General features: G+C 41.1%; 1 protein-coding gene across 3 annotated transcripts in view; it reads right to left on the bottom strand.

The window, feature by feature from the left end:
* The window catches only part of ADAMTSL1 (ADAMTS like 1), a 697,981-nt gene that overhangs the window by 83,350 nt on the left and 590,982 nt on the right, over positions 1-23,649 (bottom strand). For all 3 annotated transcript variants that reach the window (XM_054032714.1, XM_054032715.1, XM_054032716.1), the window contains 2 exons: positions 21,657-21,786; positions 360-570 (listed from right to left, as the gene is read on the bottom strand). In XM_054032714.1, the coding sequence (XP_053888689.1) occupies positions 360-570; positions 21,657-21,786 (341 nt within the window). The remainder of the gene's footprint in view (positions 1-359; positions 571-21,656; positions 21,787-23,649) is intronic.

Genomic DNA, 23,649 nt, shown 5'->3' with positions numbered 1-23,649 from the left:
CATTACTCGTGACTCTGATTTATGATCCTTTTGGATTTGAAGCTGATTCAGACTTAATAATAGTCAATATTTATTTGTGAAAATCAATTACAAATTAATAAAAATCACTTTCGTGAAAAAAAATTCTCTGTCTCTTTGTTTTTATATTGACCTTTAAGATGAGATAACAAGATACCACTGTCCTGGGATCTTCAAGACAGACATCTATGTTTCATTTTTTAAATGAACTTACCAGCCTGCCCTGGGTGATAAATGAATCTTCTTGCCTGCACTGAATGACTATGTATCACTGACTAAACTAGATCAGTCTGTTTTATGAGCATCAAATGGGATACAATGGATTAGGTGTACACTCTTACCTGTTGCCATTCTGTAGGGTACCAGGATGGTGGGCAGTCAAAACGATTGCAGGCTTGCACTAAGGAGGGCTTGGGTTTATGACACAGCTCATCTGCCAAAATCACTGTCTCATTCGTCTCTCTTGAGAGGAGGTGAGAGCAGAAGACATCTCGAGTCTGCAGTCCAACTCCACAGGTGAGACTACAGGAGCTCCATTTCCCAATCTCCCACCTGAGAAGGGACCAGAAAGAGGAAGCCTTGAGTATACAATGAAAACAACATCACCCACTTCTTATCCCAGTGATATCTGGACTGGAGAAGCTGTGACTGAATGGAAACCTCTGAAGCTTCACTTTCAGATTAATTTGGATTATTTTGCCCTTCTTCCCCCCCAGCATCCTCATGTCTGCATTATAGAAGCTAAACAGAACCACTGATTGATTATTGTTGTTTTGTATTGTAAATTCAAATCAAAAGCTCTTTGACTTCATGTCTCTCAGCAGCCTGCTGTCCCATGGAAACATTTCTGCCTCATAAAAAAAGGTTATTGCTGGCTGGAAATAGGCTTATGAGCTCAAGATAGAACAAGCTAAAACAGATGGACTCTTTTGTGGAAGGGCAGGGAGGAATAATCTAGTAGCAATTTCATCAGTGTAAATGCTGCTGTAGTATTGGGGAGGAACCTCTGCCAGGAGACTAGGTTGTAGGATTCCTAATTTACTTGCTGTTGAGGTTGGGGAATGCCAGAGCCTTCATGAATGGCAGTAGGATGGCACCACTAGCGTTCCAAGTCACTGGCTGGATGCCTACAGTTACAAACATCACCTCTGTATCAACAGAGGGACTGTAGGTGCCAGCATAAATCTGGGCTGAATTAGCCCTTAAAAATACCCTAATGTTCATCACAATAAACACAAAACTTTCTTGCAGCTGGGTCCCTCTCCAGCCCCACAGGTTAATTTCAGGAACTGATTGTTGAAAACATTTACTAACATGGTCAACCATGCACAGACCCCAGCACAAATAGCTGGGCCCCACTCCTTGTACACCAGAGAAACCTAGTGGCTGACTTAAGGCTCTGACTTACACACACATTATTAAAAGTGATGTTCATGACAGGAGCCCAAAATGTCATCTCATCAACCTTCCCCAAAACACTAGGGCTAGCCTTGAATGCTCCTATGTATGTATGGAAGACATGAGGGCTGGATTCTGCCACCTTTCCTAATACTGAGTCATACTTTCCTTCCGGAGTAGTCCCACTGAAATCAGACTGCGTGGGTGTAAAGCAATACTCAACACCAATAAGGATGGAAGAATCTGTCCCTGAGGAAGCAAAACAAGATAAAAACCAAAGGAAACAATCATCAGGAGAGACATGGAAGTTGGAGACTCTGAATAGGACAAAGGTAGAAACTGAAGAAAGACTGATTAAAAGCTGTAGAAAGAGCAGGAGGGAATCATTTAAAGAGCCATTTAACCTCACAAATCACAATAGTTATTCCACCCATGACAATACAGAGCTGAATCAACAGCCACATGGAAATGGTTGGAATCCGAATGCCGAGCACACACTGCACTAATAAATGCACTGTGCAGAACAACCCTGCACTGGCAAGGAGATGGACTAGATAAAATAGCAGATATATTCCATCTCCAACTCTTCTGGTTCTATGAGAAGGGTAGGTTCTATATTTGTTCTCTCTCTCAATTATGTCTATATCAAATTGTTCAGGTTACAAGTAAAAAGATTCCCTCCCGCAAATGACAGGGCTGAGCTGCTCTGAGTGGGACCCAAAAGCCACAGTGTGCCCTTTCTGGGCCCGATCTGTCAACAGGGCTATATCATTTGACACCAGCAGAGGATGTGCTTTGTACACCATCAGAAACAATAAAGATTCTGTAGTTGGAACTTAGATGCCCATTTGTTGTTGAAATCCAGTCACCCTTATCTAGCTGGTTTGGCTCTGCAAAGCTAGTGACAATAATAAAAACTTGTTTTTGTCAATAAAATAACCCTATATAACATGGAGCACATACCAAGTAAGAAGGTGCCATTTTTACATAGTCACTTGCCTGACCATAACATATTAAACGCCAGTAAGTCTGATCAGTGCACCAGCAGCTATATTTCCATTAAACAACAGTGACATCTGGCAGCCAGTTCCGCTAATCCAGTGTGCTCCCCTTACAAATGAGAGTATTACATCAGATTTTCCTATAAAGTTGTCAATCAAAATGAATGTGGATATCAGCTACCCTCTGTTCATTGAACGTCTTAGATTGAGATATTTGAGCTGGGTGCTAAAAAGAAGGCATTTTCCTCCTCGTGAATTTATTTTGATACAGGGCTCATTATATCAGCTGCCAAAATTTCTTGTCTTCAAGAGTGGCTAGTCACTGTTCCCTCCAGCAACTCGTTGTTTGTTTTGGTATAAATGTTTCTGTTGACAGTTCACATCCAAGTGGCTAGAGTGCCACAGTAACGCTTCCTAATTCTTGGCTTCTGCGAAAGAGGGTGTCTGTTTCTTTATACAAAGAATAATGTCATTTTTCAATAGGAAGAAAAGATTTGCCTTTGCAGCCTTTAAATTTCTCTGTTGAAAGTTTCACCTATTGCCCCATCTGTAACACTGGCTTGTTCAATTTTCTCCATTGGCTCCAAACGGGAGAGTCTTAGAGGATCAGGAAATATGGGGTCAAATTCTTCCTTTGCTTACACTTGTGCAACCCCACTGACTTTAATGGCATTTCAGGAATATAAGTGAGAACAGAACTTGGTCTTTAATGGGCAGGTCTAAATAACCAGAAAAAGCAGGAGTTATGTGGATAATCAGTAGTATTTACAACCTAATAATAAAAAAGGACAAAGATCAGTGATAACATCACAGAAAATTATCATAGAATGTTATGGATAGTGTTGGTAGCATCACTATTATTACTAAAACTGCCTAACACTTCCCATTATAAGACCCTATTTTTTCAGTTGCTTATAAAACTGTCCCAACTTTTGATAATGTTCTTTTAATGTATGCATGTGTGTGTGTAATTTTCTAGACTTTTAAAATATTATTTTTCCATGGGACCCCAGCCTCATCAGTGCACCAGATGGACCTGCCCTGGGGATAAATCAAATTTGAGTGATGAAGAAGGCTGTTGTTTGTAGGAGCCCTGCTTCATTTGTTGCAGTAATTGGAAGGTGTGTAGTGAATGAGGCAGGGGATTTCAGGAAGAGAAAGGATGATCTTGTGGTTAAGGCAGCTGAATGATGTGCTAGGGAATTGGATTCTATCCCTGTCTCTGTCCTGGGGTTCTTAAGTGAAGCCAAAGAACTCACTTAAACCAAACTTCTCATAGGCGGTCACTAATGGTGTGTTCCTCATTTTCTGAGCTTGACTTCAGACCCTGGCGTCTGATTTGCAGAAATGCTGCGCACTCACAGCTGCAAATGAAGTTAATGGGAGTTGTGCTTTGAACATATAAAATGCTAAATAAAGAATTTTTTCACTTGACCACAGCTCAGAGAGCCGGGAAGCGATAATGCTACATACTCCGAAAAACCAGGATCTAGGAGTCTCAAATTGGGCATCCAAAATTAGAGAACCTTAATGTTTGTGTGTCTCAGTTCCTCATCTATAAAATGGGGGTAACAACTCCCCCTGCATCTCACAGGGGTGTTGTGAAAATAAATTTATGTTTGTGAAGCTCTCAGATACTATAGTGATGAACACCGTAGTGAAGACCATGAGAAAATTAATAATTCTGTCTTCAGAATAGGGTCTGAATAGTGTGCAGTAAATAAGATTTGGGGCCAGACATTTAACAATGGGGAGAAAAGACAATATCAAATAGCTGCTGGTTAAATGAGCACCATCTATTCTGTGCATTCAATGAGGCAAGGATCCTGTGGAAAATATATCTGTATCTTAATGCATATGCCCAAGGGGGCTGAATTAAAAGTATACAGGCAATCTTAATTCTGGCAGTTCCTAACTTTTGAATGATTGACTTTGCAATCTTGATAATGTTCTTTTAATCTGGTTATTTGCTGTGTAATTATATACGTGTCTGTCATACTGCAGATATTTCAAAGTCCTTTATAAGGATGAATTAAAGACTGGTACTGCAGAATAGCTATATAGGCAACGATTATACTCTCCCTGCGCTAGCCTTGGGCATTAAAATCTGTTTTACCAAAATAGAGAATACTGGTTAGGACAAAGGGTTAACTCCTGTTCTTTCCGGGATATCATGGGATTTAATTTCCACTTGAGCCACCAGTGATAGGCACCTGATGAGTTTAGAGACTCATCTGAAGAATAGCCGCTCTCATGACACTATGGTGAAAGTTGCTGTATTAGGTTAGATAGCACAATATCTCTTCACCGCATGGCTGTGGGCATAACTCAATCATGTTGCTAGTAACAGTACTGAATTATTATAATCAGTTAATGTCTTATTTTACAGTCACTTATACACATGAATAAAGTGTTTGCAGGATCAGGAACTGAACAGAGAGAGGTTTGTTTAACTGGAACTGGTGTCTTAGTGAACTGACTGTGGCAGTTAGAATAAAATAACATAAAAAGCTATAAGGAATATTTATTCTTGCTGGTTGACAGACCAGCTGACAGTTTTTGGCTTTGTACTCTCTCTATTGTTTCCTGAAAGCGAAAGAAAAAGATTGCATGATCTTTGTGTAAAACACACTTTGTCTCTCTCTCTCTCCCCACCCCACACATCTGCCAGTGCCCAAAGTAACATCAATAAGTAGCAGCAGAACTGCAATGCCATTCCAGCTTTTCCCACAGAAAACTTTGGCATGTGTGCGTATCAAACCATTAGGCTGTGCTTGCTCTAGGTCTATTAGTTTACCTGTAAGGGCAACGGCTTAAACAAGTAACCTCCCCAAAACCTCTCCTCACCCCACTTAAGTCCTGGAAAGCAGTTTTATATTTTAAACACAAATGAGACACCTAAAAGATTTCAGCGACCATAGCTCACAAGGACCAGAAGCAGAAAGCTTTTGACCTTTGCATAGACTTGCACACATACTCCACACTGAACTTTTGAACTGGCTGAAGAAAAACTGTTAATACTGCTGCAGAAAAACAAAGGCATTCAGAGATTGCTGAAAAGAGGAAGGGAAAACGGGGGGAAAAAAACTATTCACAGCGCTTGATGTGGTTGGGATTTTTTCCCCATAGTTACACTTTGCAAATGAGCATAAATGAAAGGAGGTTTATTTTCAAAGGTTCCTATGGAACTGCTGAGTATGCAGATGACAATCAAAATTATACATCCTGATTATTGCTGTTGCTAGGTTGTGTGAAAAGTCTATGACAAAACTGAAACACACCTGATTTTGTATCATTACAAACTTAAAACAGACCAGTTTTCTTAAAAGTTTATGATCCTTTCAAGTGAAGCCAGGCTCAATTTCCTGCAGATCTTTATTATTATTTAGTATTTGCTCTGCACTGACAATACACTTGGAGCTGTACAGTACACAAAGACAGCCACCAGCCCTTGTATTGAACCTAGGCTGGTTCTGCCATGAAATGGTCAAACGGTGCAGCTTCCAATATGTTTTATTTTGAGGTTATGGGTTCACGTGTATGCAGCTTCAGAGGTACATTGGAATGGGACAAAATGTCCATTCAAAGCCCTGAAAATCAAAAGCACTAAGTGTCATGTAACTCTAATAAGTGTTAAAGAATAAAAGGGGAGTAGTGATGTATGGTGTGATGGATGTTATAAAGTCTGAATAATTACAATTTCCAGACAAATTATGTGCACAGAAAAAACATCCATTTAGGAAATCTAGAGAGATCAGCTCCTGCAAGGAGCTGGACAAATAATCTGTAATGAATAATTTATTTGACTAATTCCACCTTTTTTTTTCTATTTTTTAAATTATCCATGAACAGACTGATTTTCCTGAATGGATTCATTGTCCAAATTTAGGCCTGATCAAGCCAAGTACTTAAGTCTGTGCTTAACTTCAGGCATGTGAGCGGTCCCACTGAGTAAACTGAGGACTAGAGTGCTTAGCAATTTGCAAGAGAGAGAGAGAGAACAGGACAGAGATACAGACAACTCAAATCTAGCAGCAAAAGAGCGAATGTACCAGAAAATGCCTTCATTCTGCAAACCTTCATTCATAATTTGGGCATTAATTATACTATATTATTACTATTACTGGTAATGTGAAACAGGATAAGTAGTTTCTAAAGCAGAAGCACAGGTAGATAGTAACTTAGAGCTGCTCTAAATTAAGAGTCTGATTCTGTAGCTGCTACACAGGAAAAGCTCCCAGAACAGTCAATGGGATTTTTGCCAGTAGTCCCTAAATCAAAATGTCTTCATCATGTTATAAGGCATTTTTAGTTGTGTAAGGGCCTAGGGCTTGGAATGGGAGAGGACCCAAAGGTTTACATCCAACTCTTAAGTTTTACATAACCTAATATGAATGGAAAATTTTAAATGGCCTTTTAAAATAATTTCAATGAAAGCATGTTGTTTTTTATTTTTAGAATGAAAGAAAAGTAACAGAAATGATGGCCTTGCAGTACTGGATTAAGGCTCAGGACATCTGGGGTCAGTTCCTGGCTCTGCCACAAACTCCGTCTCCGACTTTGGGCAAATCATTGAAGGCATGATTTAGTAAAACACTTCAGCATGTACTGTACTTTAAGCTTGTGACTAATCCTATTGACTTCCATGGGAATACGCAAGTGCTTTGCTGGTTCAGGGTCAACTGTTCTGTGCCTCAATGCCGCATCTGTAAAATGGGTACAATGATACTTCTGTTCTTTCACCCGTTGTCTGTCTTAAGACTATGCTCTTTGAGGCAGGGACTGTTTCTGACTACTTGTTTGTACAGTACCTAGCACAATGGGACTCTGATCTTGATTGGAGCCTCTAGGCACTACAGCAATACAAATAATAGTAAACAGATAATTTTGTTAATAATCCTCTATTCACCATAGTGATTGGTGCCAGTATAAGGTCCTAGACAGAGACATAGATCATAGTTTTAAAGATATGGGAACTAGAAAGTGATGATAGCTATTAACTAACTATTCATGGAAGGTGAAACTTACAAATCTAGTTTCACTGTCAAAATTGGGCCCAAAAAACTCTAGACTTCAGACACCATGGTGATAAGCACAGTATAGATAGATTAGATAGGCAGAAGTTTAAAAATGTGAAGTGCCTGCTCCAAAGCCTGTTTGAGGCCAATGGAAAGAAGTCTTTTGGATCAGGCCATAAATGAAAAGCAGAAATGACGAAAAAACAAAGTAAATTTTAAAACATTCTTATAATCGAGATGTTATAAGAAAGGAACAATTTGAAAGATATATGATTGTCATCTTGAAAGTTTCCCTTCAAGTAATGCCAAGAAAATTGAACAGCACATGAGAAAAGCAAACACAAAGACCTCCCAGCCCAGTTATTAAAAAAAAAAAGGAATTATCATTTTATGTAGTTAAAGCCATATGAAAACGATACAAGAGGACTTATTTTTAAAATAAGCATTCTTCAGTTTGGAGTGAGGTCTATCTGTGAGCCTCTTACCTCTTAACATCTGGCACCTGCACATAGAAACCCTCCTTATTGTTCAGGGGCTGCATGGCAACAGTGTATATTCACACACATCAGAGTGAATTAATCACATATTACATCAATACTGGGGGCTTTTTCTCTCTGCCTCTCACCCTACACGTCCTGCACCAGACACTGGAGACAGAGGAATCTCTGATGGGATGCACACATCCTTTTGATTTCAGTTCCAGTGCTCGATTTGTATTTGTGGCAATGCAACCATTCTCTGTGTGCATATATGCTTGTTGGACACTTGGGTATAACATCCGCTATGGGGTGAATCAGTTTAGTCAATGTTAGATTTTAATTGCTGACAGGAAATCCAAGATCCAATTGTAAAGCTACCAGCGTTAATCCTGAAGAGGAAAGCATTGCCTTCTAATAGATCAGATCAGACAGGACTCTTGAGTTCTATTCCTGGCTGCTTACTCATACTTGTTTCAAACTAGGATGAGTAAAGTTAAGAACCTAAATCCATATTTGAGCACTTAAAGAAGTGGGCTGTATTACAGGTGCTGAATACCCATATTTCCCATTCCTTAGCTATAGGAGCTATAGAACCTCAGCACCTCTAAGAGCCACGCCACATATTTAGGAATCTAAATATAGATTTCAGGGTCTAACTTCAAGCACCCAAGTTTGAAATTTTTGAATTTTTTGATCTTAATATTTCCATGCCTCGGTTTCTCCATCTGTAACACGGAGCTAATAATAAATGCACACATACCTCAGAGGAATGTTGTGGGGTTTCACTAATGTTTGAAAAACTACTTTGAACCTTAGATAAAAAAGGGCTGTATTTATGCCAAAAATTATTATTAACAATAACAACCATAAACAACATTATAGCCATTCATGTTTATAGCACCTCAGTGCTAATCTGACAAACTAAGGCCCAGGGACTAAAGGTCTAGTGGTTTGATTACCGGTCTTGGCAGTGGATCAGAACTGCTCTGTACAACCTAGTGGGTTCTAGGGTTCTTTGTGAGCAAGGTAAAAAGATGGGTGCTTTTTCTCAAAAAGCATCCATCTCACAACTGAGGAGAACCTATGAAAAGTGATAATTGTACCACATTTCAGCCACTTTAAGCCAGTGCATGCAGACCTATCAAAGGCTTACTGAGATTACTTTGGGAACAGACAGAGGGGGCCTGCATTGACTCTGCAGTTTTGTCAGTATCAATGAACACTGCAGCTCATTATGAATAACTGGGAGGGAGCAATATTTCTATAACAAAGTTAAAGAGAGGAAAAACTCTAAAGCCAAAGAGGGAGAGAAGTTACACAGAGCTGGTACTGCTGCCTCCTGGAAGCAGCATCTCCACTACTGACCATCCTGATTAGCTGATGTTTTGACTTTTTGATGAAAACTAAAATATTTCAGCTAAAATTTTATTGGATGAAAACAAAAAATGTAAATTTGGACATGGTGCCACAGTACATTATGGCAATAGTAGTTCAGGTGCCTTATGCTCCTATTTCTCTTCTAGAGACCGAGCTCCTTGGCTGGACTACATCTCCCATGATGCACCATATTCTCCCCTCTTGCTAGGCTACTATATTGCATCATGGGAGTCCCTAACCGTAATGCATCATGTAATCTGGCTGCAGAACATAGACAGTAGAGGAAAAATAAGTACACCTCTACCCCAATATAACGCGACCCGATATAACACGAATTCGGATATAACGCGGTAAAGCAGTGCTCCAGGGGGGGCGTGGCTGCGCACTCCGGTGGATCAAAGCAAGTTCGATATAACGCGGTTTCACCTATAACACGGTAAGATTTTTTGGTTCCCGAGGACAGGGTTATATTGAGGTAGAAGTGTATGAGGTTTCTGAACCACAATTCCCATGAGACACTGTGGTGGCATTTTAAAATATTTTTTTTCTTCAATTTTTAGCCAAAAATGTTTTTTTAAGCCAAAATTAAAAAACCCCAAACCGTTGGGGATTTAAAGCAGATGCTTTTTGTGAAAAAAATTATTTTATTTGAAGACACAATTTTCCATTAAAAACCATACAGATGGAAAAATTTTGACCAGCCCTAGTAGACATCTCTTTTTCTAGTGTAAGAATGGTCTCAAGTTGCGGTGGGGGAGGTCCAGGTTGGATATCAGGAAAAACTATTTCACTAGGATGGTGGTGAAACACTGGAATGCGTTACCTAGGGAGGTGGTGGAGTCTCCTTCCTTGGAGGTTTTTAAGGCCCGGCTTGACAAAGCCCTGGCTGGGATGATTTAGCTGGGAATTGGTCCTGCTTTGAGCAGGGGGTTGGACTAGATGACCTCTTGAGGTCCCTTCCAACTCTGATATTCTATGATTCTATGATTCTAAGCCAAATAGATGGATGCAGTCTAACACACAATGTGGGTTTCCTGGTGGACAACACCAGAATTGCACACACTACATGGACCACAAGGGAATTTGCAATAGAAATATAAGCTCAGCAAATTACAACAGTGGGAGAAAATGGCAACCGCATAGTTACCACACAGAGTTTTGTGACCCAATATAACAATTGAGGCAGTGAGGTATGATGGTGACAAGCATGATAGAAATAGGTAGACAGATTACATTAAATAGAGACACCCATCTTGCTGATTCAAATCTAGGCTCTCACCTAAAACAGCAGTGATGGAAAGTCTTTCCCATTAGAAGGCTGTTCAGTGGTATATGTGAAATACAATAAAACCTGGCCTAATATCTTTCATAAAAACATATTCCAAAAGGTTTACATAATTAAATAATACAATTACAAATTAAAATGCAAAATAGTAGCAGAGGGTGAGAGAAATTAGTAGAAATAGGAGCAAAGATGGAGAACTGGTGAAGGAGAGTTACAGGAAGGCGGTTACTACAGATGACAAGAGCTGTACTTGGACCATCTGAGTGAAGGACTGAGAGACAGCTAGTACAGGATGAGTGTAAGGTACAGGGATGACAGAGAAAGGCGCAAGGCCTGTGAGACAGAGCAGAGGGTTTTAAGGTGAAGGGATGGTCTAAATCCTGTTTCCTAGTGGAAAAACGTCCACACCACAAAACCTATCATCCTATTGGCATTCTTGTTCAGAGTATAAACAGAAAGGCTACAGATTGAATGGGCACAGGAACTGTGAAGCACCCTACTGTCCTAGAGGTGGTTCCTCCAGGAATCAGAATGAGGAATGTTGCATGGTTACTGCCCACATTGTATATGATTTTTGGTTGGAATGTGGATTTTAGCTGTCAAAACTGTCAATCCAATTGATATCACCCATGGCAGGGGTCTTTCAGGGACTCCATCTCCTTCTATGGTGGTCAAATAAACCAACACCTTTCCCCTGTACTAAGTTAACGTAATCTGGAAAAAGTGACAACGCACAACACAACCCCACCTCCCACTTTAAAATGACTATTTGCAAAATGATCCATTTTTAGTTAACATTAGGGCAGCCAGTAAAAATTGACAAAAAGACTGCAGATATTAGAAGGCAGATGTGTATGAAAGTGTTCAGTTGGTGGGGGAGACGTGCAAGAAACTGATTTCCTTGTGATGGAGAAAAACACATTTTAGAACCTGCAATGAAATGTTTTTAAAATGAACAATGTACCCTGTGTCAGCTTGAATTGTCTGTGAGCTGCATGGGGAAAAAAAAAATCACAGACATAGCCTTGACTTCATAACCTGAAAGATCAATATTCATCAACATGAGATTTTATTCCACAATGTAACAAGACACTTTTCGAGTTGAAGGATGCCTGTGCTAAAATGGAGTCAGAGAAAAAAGGAGAGAGAGGAGGTGTTACTGAAACAAATGAACAAAGAGAGTAGATTCACAAATGAAACAATGTTGGAAAAAGTGGTCTGTGGATTGAAGTAACTCCCTGTCCGGTCTCACTTCTGCAACCAGCGCTGCCACTTAAATGGCAGATAATGCAACTCTTGGTGACCCTGGCTGGCAGCATTACAGAGATAATATTTGCACTGGGATGAACTGTTCTTGAACTATTTCCCTAGTGTATCAGGCACAAACAGTCTCTCTCTCAATTTCAGGCATGCACATTTATTTCATCATAAAAATATATTTACAGCATTGGAATACCCAACCTCTGCTTGTATTTGAGCTCCCCATCCTGATGCCTCTTTTGCAACATGGTGGTAGTGATGCAGCATAGAGGCTTGTTCCAAAATCATGTCCAAAACCAGTGTTTTCTCTTTAATTCTCCCTTTGAGATAATGCTGCCATTGCCGGACTAGAACTCTGTTTAGTAACCACTTCAGTCTTTTGGAATAGAAATTGATTTTTCTCATCATGGCATACAGAGATCGAAACACATGTGTGCAGCTGCTCCAGATGCAGAGAGCCAGATTGCAGTCTCAGTTACACCGCTATAAATCTGGAACTAGCTGAGGAAATCAATGGATATATAGTGCTTAAAATGAGATCAGAATCCTGCTCAGAGGGTCTGGAAGCAGCAGCTTTAATGGTATCCAGGATGATGGCAGCAGAAGTATCATTATGAACATGAGTAGACTTATGCTGAGGCACTTCTACCAGATGCCCTGAAATTAGCGTGTTAGGCCTTGCCTACACACAAAATTTGTATTGCTTTAACTATATAGGCATAATTAAAGTGGTATGACCCAGCTAATGTGTGGATGCAGTTACACTTGTATAAAAGTGCCTATTCCCACATGGGATGGGGAATAAGCCATACTGGCATAAGGCACCTTTATACTAGTATAACTGTGTTCACACTGTACTAGTAGTATAACTATTTTGGTAAAAAAAATTCATATCCCTATCCAACATATTTATACCAGTCCAAAATTTGTGTGTATCCCACGGGATGTGGTATTATTGTGTCAGTGGACATGGGGGGGGGGGGGGGGGTCCTGTGGGTGGGACACAAATTTAGGTGTGGACTTATGCAAGCCTGTGGCAACTAAAGTTGACTCCAACAAAACTCTGTAGCATAGACCAGGCTTTTAGAGAATTAGACAGTCCAAGTAACTGTAATGAAATATAAAGCCTTCACCTCTGTGTAAGTGGTTCAAATATCTCTCAAGGGTGTTAATAACCAAAAGTTGTTAACGTCTGCTGCTATTCAGAGGTCTGTACGAAGTGAGTTGCTCTTAGTTCTGTCCCTACGGGCAACAGTGCACGTGACAAAAATCTACTACTACAGTTGAACCTTTAGGTTAGCAGAGAGGCCAAGGACTTAATGGGAATGGAGCCTGAGGAGCTGCATCCTCATCCCTAGTGGAAAAGAAAGTTTGATGGACACGTGTGGGGAAGCTAATCCTGCTACTCCCAGGCTGCACCTACTTTGTGGATACAGAGCACTTTGTTTTATCAATCTGGCACTTTTCGTGGGAACGTACTTCACTCCAAATTCAATTACAAATGAAAATCAACCTGTTTCCTCCCTTTATTTGATGAATAAATGTGACTGACTGAATTAATTATACAGTTCCTTTAGAGTATGTCGGGTCTGCTTTTATTTGTTCTTCTAATAGAAGCCGCCTGTTTTCATTAGTAAATCTTTATTGATTCCACAAATATCAGACACTCCTCAACTTACTACAGCAATAAGATGCTTTAACAGAGTTGTGATTGGAAGATAACATGATGCTAAATAAAAAAATAAAATAAAATAAATGAATGGAGATATCCTATCTCTGTGAACTGAAAGGTCATCGAGTCCAGCCCCCTGCCTTCACTAGCAGGACCAAGTACTGATTTTGCCCCAGATTCCCAAGTGGCCCCCTCAAGAATTGAACTCACACCCCTGGGTTTAGCAGGCCAATGCTCAAACCACTGAGCTATCCCTCCCCCGAGTATATGCTAGTATACCCTCTACTTCATGTTAGGCCTCACTGTGGCATATTGCTGTTTTTTTTTTTTTTAATTAAAATAGTGGTTTCACAGTCAGATAAACCAACTGGGAGATCATGTAAGGTATTTTGCAGAATAACGCAATAAATGTGAAATTAACAAAGGCCATTGTTGTGCAACGTATTGGACTGAAGCAATTTTATTTTTGGCTTGAAAGCAGAGACTCCCTCTTTACAGCCACGGTTGGGAAATCGTTCCTTTTGTAGTAAAAAAATGTGAATTCCTTCTACTGAGGCAATTAAGCAGAAACCAAGAATAAGAAGTGAAAGTAGAAAATGGGAAACTGAAAGCACAAGTCTTTCAAATATTGAAAAATATTATATGGCAGCAAGTATTTGGTTTTGATTAAATGGGCACTAGAAAAGAGAGGGGTGGAGGGAAATCGACTGAAGCAAGCTGGCTGCAACCAGGAAAACAACAGTGCCAGGAAAAGGCAAATGAGGAGAAATTTTCCTCTACATGGCTCACAAAGACCCTACCCACCATGTAAGCACAAACTCATCACCAACTATTCTATGAGGAAAAGTATCAAATTATACTCCAATTTGGGGATGTACTAACATGTCTGTCAGTGCCAAAGTTTGTGACCATGAGACCTGTGCAGAGAAAGGCATCTATCTAACTATCTGGTTCTCTGACTGAGAAGGGTAATCTGATGTCCTTAGACGTAAGAGGGAAATATAGAATGTCCAGAAGTCATTTTCAAAGATTATTTAAAGATGTGCTCTAATATTTCACAAACATATTGGACTATGAATTGAACATGAGTTGAAGTGAAGGAGAACATTCATGGGTAAAAACCTATATTATTAAAGAACCAAAATGGCCGAAGAAAAGATGAATATTAATCTAGAGAAGTTGGATTGAGGAAAAAACAATTGCAAGGGAGTTTCTAAAACTGTTTTATTCAAACAGACAATTTGGAAGTTGTTGAATTATTGATGTGTACCCTGACTCTGTGGTAGAAATCTTTGTGCTGGAAATGAAGTCTCTGTCTGGGCATGATTGGGTAGGCGTACTGGGACTGGTACAGAATAAGATGTACAGGAGTACATGTTTGATATTGAATCAAAACTGATGGCTATGAAGCTACTAATATATCCAAGTATAGCTGGGAAGGTAAATTTAAAAAATGAGCAGCTTTGGGCATGACAGGCGCTTGGCATCTTTTGGACAGCCTCTTAAGGGGATGGCACCCTTGAAACCAGAAGGGTTGGCAACACGTGCGGAGATTACAGAGAAGATAAATGGTTCTCCAGGTCAAAGACGTATAGATTTTAATGCCAAAAGGGATCATTAGGATGAGTTAGTTTGACCTCCTGCATAGCAAAGGCCATAGATCCTCACCAAGTGATTCCTGCACAATGCCCAGAACTTCTGGTTGAACTAGAGCATGTTTTAGAAGACAGCCAATCTTGACTTCACGTGAGGGAGAGTGCACCGCAGAGGTGCTGGAATTAGGGGTGCTGCCGCACCCCCTTGCTTGAAGTGGTTTCCATCATATACAGCAGGAGTCGGCAACGTTTGGCATGCGGCTCACCAGGGTAAGCACCCTGGTGGGCTGGGCCAGTCTATTTGCCTGCTGACGCGGCAGGTTCGGCCGATCGCGGCCCCCACTGGCTGTGGTTCGCCGTCCCAGGCCAATGGGGGCGGCGGGAAGCCGCGGCCAGCACATCACTCACCCGCGCTGCTTCTCGCCGCCCCCACTGGCCCGGGATGGCGAACCGCGGCCAGTGGGGGCAGCGGTCGGCCGAACCTGCTGTGTCAGCAGGTAAATAAACTGGCCTGGCCCGCCAGGGTGCTTACCCTGGCGAGCCACATGCCAAACGTTGCCGACCCAATATACAGGGTTTACATGTTGGTTCAATGGCTCTCAGCACCCTCACTCTACAAGTTATTCCAACACCCCTGGTGCACCACATCCCTTGGTATGTTGTTTCAATGTTTAATTACCACCTGGCCCTACTAGACAGTGGCTCAGGCAGTCAGTGAAGACAGGCAATGCATGACATAACTTAGGCTTTTTCTGGGAAATGGCTGTAATGAGAATAAGAACTGGTATTTCCTGCCAGTGGCGCTGTATTGTCATATCAATGTACCAATGATAACACAACATGAAATCACAAGTCGCAATTGTTTTTCAAGAAACAGACCGAGAGGCTTCAATTCAGCCTGGCTACGTAGGATGGGTAGGCTTCTTATGGTCTCCCCCACACACTGAGCACCTGTGTATGGGTCAGAGGAAGTACCTCAGGGTTTGACCCTTAATACATGCTTAATTCATTTCAGTGTCTAGGTGGAATTCACTTATAGTAGGTTTGGCCCACAAACAATCTGACACCTCCAGGTCCCCAAACAAAACAAAAAAAGTAAATTCTGTTTTCACCTGTATAATCTGAATTCAACTGGGAAGTGAGAAAGAACAAAACGGGGGAAAAAAATACAGCATCCAGCAGAGAAAACAATACATTCAAATGTGTCCTATGTTAGACAAAAATAGAACAGGCAGCATCAGAGTGAAAAAAAAGAAAAACGGAGGTGGTTACTGAGCATTGAGCGGGTGCCCAGCCTGGCTTATGGTGCCTTGTTACCTCAGCCATGTATTGGGTCCATCAATTTGCTCTTACAATCCCTGCTCTATTCTCATTAGAACTACCGTTTTGAGAAAGAGGAGGTAGGGAGAGGTGAGAAGGAAAACCTTGTGTTATTCCTGGAACGATGTGCTTTTTCTTCACTGTTTATCTGTTCTGTACCATTCAGCTGTTCTTTATTGCACAGGAATAAAAGTTTAGTTTTGAAAGTATGTGAGAACAAAGCTGCAGAAATTGCCTGGAATTTCCTTCTTTTTCAGCCATCTGGCTTTCATTGCTTTGCTTCTCTCCCCTCCTCCACACACGTTTACCAAATCTTTTCAACACACAGTGACCAAGCTATTGAGCAGTTATAATTAAGAACACAGCCATGGCACACTCTTTCTTCCTTTTGGTAGTGCTCAGTGGTTTATCGTGAGCTGCTCATGCCATAGCAGTTATAACCAAGGGTGATTATATCTGATTAAAAGATGACTGCCTTTGTATTTTGGGCGGGGGAAGGAAACGTTTTTAGACATGGGTCAATTTTGCTGTCAAGAAGAGTGAAGACATCACTGGAAATTAATTCTTCAGACTATTTTTAGAACAATTTAAAATACAAACATAGCAAGCAGAAGAAATGTGTGTTTTTCTCTCTCAAAGAATCGCTCTCCCAGTGCAGTGGGGGAGGGGAGGACTTTATTTTTAACTGATGAGCTATTCTGAATCTACTACTGGATATATCTATTCTATCTTCACTAATCAATTGCTTACAGCTTGATTCTGCACTCCTGTTACACCTGATTTTCACTGATGTGTGATCAGAATTATGCCCTGGGTGTATCTCTGTTGTGTGCACTCAGAAATAACAAATAAGGATACCTTAGTCTAAGGACAGGCCATTCTATTCTGTTAATTTCTAATACACCAAAAACCACAGTATAGAGGCACCAAGTTCAAAAATAAGAACTGCCAGTGTCCTCTACATTCCACCATTCCTTGTTTCAACATCTATTATTTATGGGGAGGTTTTGTTTAGCTGTATCCAAGAGAAAAGTCATTGGGCTTTTCTTCTGCCATTTTTCTTGAAGGAAAAACTTCCTCACAACAAAATCCAAAACCACGGGACACTCAGCTGCTTTGAGGTTTGAACAAGGAAACAAAACCAGCTAAGTTTTGTGTGAAACTTCTCTGGGTTCTGAAAATCTTCTGTCTAAACTCAAAACAAAATTTTTTGTTGACTCCATATAGCTGTGAATTTTTGAAAACTTGAGTTTTGTGGTTTTGTTTTGGTTTCTCACGAATAGATGTATTCACAGTGTAAAGGTTCTAAGATAGCAGGCCAGATTTACAAAGTTCTTTAGGCACCTAAAAATGAGGGTAGGTGCCTGGTAGTATTTACAAAAGCAGCTAAAGCAGGGCAAGTGCCTCATTCTATTGGGAGTTAGGGGCCTAACTCACTTAGGTGCTCTTATAAATCCCATAAGTCTGCAGTCCTTCAGCCTACTGCCCTGATCCTGACTTAAAGGGAGAAAAGTTGTCACACAGTAAAGTTCCCTTCCCTGGGCTATCTCAAATGCCCAAGAAAAATGATGGAATAACAAATAGAGCGAAAGTCATTCTTTTCAATTCCTCCTGTGGTAAGTAATTCTCTGTTTTGAGAGGGTCTTCTTAAAAAAATGGCCAATCATAAAAATCTTCTAGAATTCCAACGTCCACTATTCTTGCACATACGGTATGTAACAAATAAAGCTGGTTGTTGCCCTGGAAAAGCTTGTTTTTAAGCCTTATGCCTGGCTGGAATAACCCTTCGAGAAGCTATGGAGATTGCCATTCGTAACCCGAGAGTGACTGTAGCAGAGGTAAAGCCCTTAAGCCTACAAATGTTCTCACTCTTAAACCAACAGGAAGTTCTTAAAGTGGATTAGACTCAAAATGTAACCATGTTTTGTCCCTTTGCTAGCTGAATCTCCACTGAAGCAGTTTCTCCTGACTGCCTAAATAAAAAGGGAGGGAATTCTCATTTTATAGGGCAGGGATTCTCAGAGTTTTTCACAGTGTGAACTACAGTCTAGTATCTTAAGGGCCACCTGCCACCCCATTTGCTATGTCCAGTGGACTCCCTCTCTTCTTATTCACAATAAACACAATTACAGCAGTCACTTACACAGCACAGTCATATTAGGAAAGAATTTAATACATTTTTAGCTTCTTTTAATGTAGTTTAGCAGCTGGAAACAAGGAGGAAGAGCCAGCACCACGAGACGAGCCAGCTTTCCCCATAATTCATCAACAAGAATACTGGGAATCATGGATTTCGGTTTGGGAACCTCTGCCGCAGAGGCCTCAAAGCACTAGAGGTAAAATCCTGTCCCCAGTGAGATCAATAGGAATGATCCCATTGACTTCAGCGGGGCTAGGATTTTACTTTAGATCAGGGGTCGGCAACCTTTCAGAAGTGGTGTGCCGAGTCTTCATTTATTCACTCTAATTTAAGGTTTCACATGCCAGTCATACATTTTAACGTTTTTAGAAGGTCTCTTTCTATAAGTCTATAATATATAACTAAACTATTGTTGTATATAAAGTAAATAAGGTTTTTAAAATATTTAAGAAGCTTCATTTAAATTTAAAATGCAGAGCCCCCCGGACTGGTGGCCAGGACCCAGGCAGTGTGAGTGCCACTGAAAATCAGCTCGCGTGCTGCCTTTGGCACACGTGCCAGAGGTTGCCTACCCTTGCTCTACATTGCCACCAGAACTCCTGGCTCAAGATTTCTTGAGTTAAGATTCTGAAGGATCTTTCATTAGGATGATGGGATTAAAAAGCAAACAAACCTTTTTGATGTTATGTGCGCCCCTTTGGAAGCTGCGGACTGTTGCTATTAATATTACTTGGTAATTTATATTTATATAATGCCATTAGTGGAATGGCACTTTGTAAGCCTCTAGGAAACTAGGCTCCTGTCCTAAGGAACTTAAGGCATGATTCTCATTTACATAGTAAATATAATTAATGCCTACCTTAAGGCCCCTTTACATTGCCAGAATTGAGTTCAGAGGCCTTAGCCCAAAAGAGAACCAGTCCCTTACAATCTAACCTAGATATACTTATCCAATGGAGCTATGCCACTACATCTACCACAACTGCTGTGGATCTGTCCTATTATACATACCACAACAGGTGACAGTTCAACTGCAAAGCAGTGCTGACAGCAAGAGAGATGAGATCAGTGTTGGAAACATTCATGAAATCATGTGTTAAGGGGGGATTTCAAAGAAGAAAGGGAGGTTGATTGGTGCATAAAGCGTGGAAGGCTGCCCCAATCCAGGGGGCAGTATAAAAAGTTACAAAGCCAAGAGTGCAAGGTGAGAGGTAGGCTGGAGAAATGCACAGGGAAGGAGGGTGGGGAGAACATTTAGTAAGAGGTCAGAGGAAATGCGAAGAGAGACATAAGAATGAGCAGATTGGATCTACATACTTCCCTTTTTCCCACTCCCACCCTGACCTTCCATCAAAGGAGAGTTAGATATGGCTATGGCTGGAGAGGGGCAAAATTGCCACCTTTAAGTCTGTTACTTAGTGACCAGAGAGGTTGAAGTGTTCTCCTACTGGTTTTTGAATGTTATGATTCCTGATGTCAGATTTGTGTCCATTTATTCTTTTGCATAGAGACTGTCTGGTTTGGCCAAGGTACATGGCAAAGGGGCATTGCTGGCACACGATGGCATATATCACATTGGTAGATGTGCAGATGAACGAGCCCCTGATGACATGGCTGATGTGATTAGGTCCTATGATGATGCCACCTTTTCATGTTCTCTGTATATATATATCTCCTTACTATATGTTCCAGTCTATGCATCCGAAGAAGTGGGCTGTAGCCCACGAAAGCTTATGCTCTAATAAATTTGTTAGTCTCTAAGGTGCCACAAGTACTCCTGTTCTTTTTGCGGATACAGACTAACACAGCTGCTACTCTGAAACCTAAATCTACTGATATAGCAGCATAACCATACACCCCTGAGTATACTACTCACACATATAGTACCATACATGTGCCTATGTAAAGGCTAAGAGATTGTCATTTGCAGCAGTGCCCCTTTTATACCACTCCGTCAATATAAAGGGGCATTAAAGTGGCCTTATGTTATCTTTAAACCCATTTTAAGGTCATTTACATTGCCAGAGAAGTGTAAAGCGGCTTTGATGTAAAAAGAATCAGGCCCTAAATAATTACAAACATATATAGCACATTCACATACATAATACAGTATAATTACCCACAGACCTGGAAAGGCCTAATCACATCTAAACAAAGCCCTAAGAATCTTTTAAAAGCCATTTTGCTTCATGAGTGACAGAGATAGGATACCCTGCCTTTTTCCTGGAAATGGGCAAGTGTGCTATCTTTAGGGTGAGTGTTTTCCAAAGCATCCTTCACCATAGTATCTAAGCACTGGGAAGAATAGGTTCTGGAGGACTTTTGAGGGCCAGGTGGATTGAGAGGAAGGAGGGCAGACAATGTGGGCATCCAAAAGCTTCAGGTAAGTTTGGATAAAGTTCAGACGAACAACCAAACACTTGGATGCTTATCTGATTTAAATGTATGAGCCTTCTGAGATATGCCCCTCCATTTTAGCACGGTTCTGTGACTCTAAGCAAAATAATACTATAAAGTGAAAAAGTTATAATAGATATTGTGGATATTGTTTAAATAGCTTACACTGAAATCACCTCATGATAGTATATTTGATTTGTTTCTGCTGTGGTATCTTTAAATCCCATTGAAAAATCTTCAAGCAAAGCTCATGATCTTGAGCCTTCCATCACCATGGTACACAGCTAATAATTTTTTAAAGCCAGAAGGAACCATTAGGTCATCTAGTCTTACCTCTTGTATAACAAAGGCCATAGACTTTCATCCAGTTAAATTCTCTCTCTTCACTTTACAACAATTAAAAAGAATCATGTGGGATTGAAACAAAACGTTTAGTTTATGAGGTGCCACTTGGCTAAAAACCTCAGGCCCTGATACTGTTCTCAGTTATACTCATATACACATAGAATTCCAGTGAAGTCCAGATTCACACCAGCAAATCTGGCCCCAAATGTCCTAGTTTCATAGACATTTAAAATAGTTTTAAGTGAGAGTTTGGGACATTGCAAATTAGTTTTAAGCATCAAATAATAACTATCCTCTCCTGCATGCACAGGAAAGCATGTGCTGCTGAAGGTAAGGATATAAGCCGCCTACCTTGGGGGGCAGGGCTCCAGATTACAGGCTTTCAGTAGCTGTGGAGGACGGCGGCTGGTCACACACAGAGTTTCATCTGCAATCTCTCTTGTCTGTTTGTTCAAGCAAGTCACGACAGCCTCCTGGACACCTGCATACAACATTCCGGTCAGGACTCAGTGCATAGAACCCAAGGGGTGATGAAGTGCAGACATGGCACCTGCAGAGGTCATGCTAAATTGCTGTGGGGGCCTCTGCACATGAGAAAATACAGTTTGATACTCAGGACGATCAATGGAGCCAGTTCAGACATTGTTGACAAACCTGCAGATGGGGGCAAAGGGAGGGGCTCCCACACCCGATGAGCTGATTGACATGCTAGCGTGAAGTTTTGCTGCTCACCCTCTACAGCCATGTAGTGTGCAGGGCGAGGTGTTCCATGCTGACTGGCAGCTCAATGAGGACACTAACTTGAGCACCTAAAGACTAGGAATGTCTCTCCTGGCATGTTGGCCCTGAGTGACTGGGGTGAATCACAGGCCTCCACTCCCTTTTGTTTTAACAGGAAACCTCCACCTACAATTCCTGTAACTCTCCAGAAACAAACACGCCTCTGGCCACATTCACCATTGCCTCTCCTTTCCTCCTGTTCCCCACCTACCAGAAGGTAGGGTGACCAGATGGCTTGATTTTGTAGGGACGGTCCCAGTATTCGGGGCTTTGTCTTATATAGGCACTTGTTACCCTCCACCCCGGTCATGATTTTTCACACTTGCTATCTGGTCATCCTACATGAAGTTCCAATAAAATAACTAAAAAGGAGGCTCCAGCTTTGCTTCAATCAGCCATTGCTGTCAATCTCATAAGAAAACTTTATGTGGGTGACAAATTCCTTGGTCCCCCACCTTCCACAAGTGTTACTGAAACAAGCAGAAGCACAAAACAAATGTCCTTCTAACACTGAAACAATGAATGCAACCATTCTGCATACCAGCCAAGGCAGCGATGTGATCATTCAATTAAGAGTGGGCGTGGTGTTAAAGATGGCCCATTTATATGTTATATTTTAAGCAGCAACAGGATTGTTCTAGGTGCACAAAAAAAAAAGTGATATGATAATATTCAACATTTGTGAACAATAGCTGTTGTCAGACTGCCGCATCCAGAGACTAGAACTCTAACTTGCACTCCCCTAAATCCAGTGGCGGCTCCAGGCACCCGTGCTCCAAGCACATGCCTGGGGCGGCAAGCCACGGGGGGCATCCTGCAGGTCCCTGCGAGGGCGGCAGTTAGGCAGCCTTCGGTGGCATGCGTGCGGGAGGTCCGCTGGTCCTGCGGATTCAGCAGCGGGTATGCCAAAGCCGCAGGACCGGGGACCTCCCACAGGCATGCCGCCGAATCCACGGGACCAGGGACCTCCTGCAGGCATGCCACCAAAGGCTGCCTGACTGCCGTACTTGGGGCAGCGAAAAAGCTAGAGCTGCCCCGCCTAAATCTAATCTGGACACTGGTCATGCAGGGGAGTAAGGCACCTTGGAGAGTTGGAATGAAGGCAGGGAACAGAGCAGGAGCAGCTGTGGGAACTAACCAGGAGGAAGTATAGTCCTGTGATTAAGGTGATGGACTGGAACTCAGGAGTAAAGCTTGGTGAATAAAGCATTTTTGACTTTGCTGGACATTTCAAAGAATCAAAAGAAATTTGCTTTGGATCAGGCTGCAAATGATTTTTTATTTTTTTGGCAAATTGAAAAGTTAAAAAAAATTGTGGCGCAAACAAAATATTTTGTTTTGCTTCCAACCATTTAAAAACTTTTTACAATTTTTAAAAATAAAATGGAAACATTGAAACAAGTCGTTTCAAACAGAAAAATCAAAATATCTATTTTTGAAGGTTTTTTTCAAAATGAACAATTTTGTGAAATTTACATAAACTCACAATATGTTTTGGTGTCACCAAATCTGCATTTTTCACCTAAACAAATTTTTGGATGAAAAATTTCACCCAGGTCTACTC

Source organism: Malaclemys terrapin, chromosome 6 (assembly GCF_027887155.1).
Source record: "Malaclemys terrapin pileata isolate rMalTer1 chromosome 6, rMalTer1.hap1, whole genome shotgun sequence".
In the NCBI taxonomy this organism is placed as follows: Eukaryota; Metazoa; Chordata; order Testudines; family Emydidae; genus Malaclemys; species Malaclemys terrapin.
This window is presented reverse-complemented; position numbering and strand designations above follow the sequence as displayed.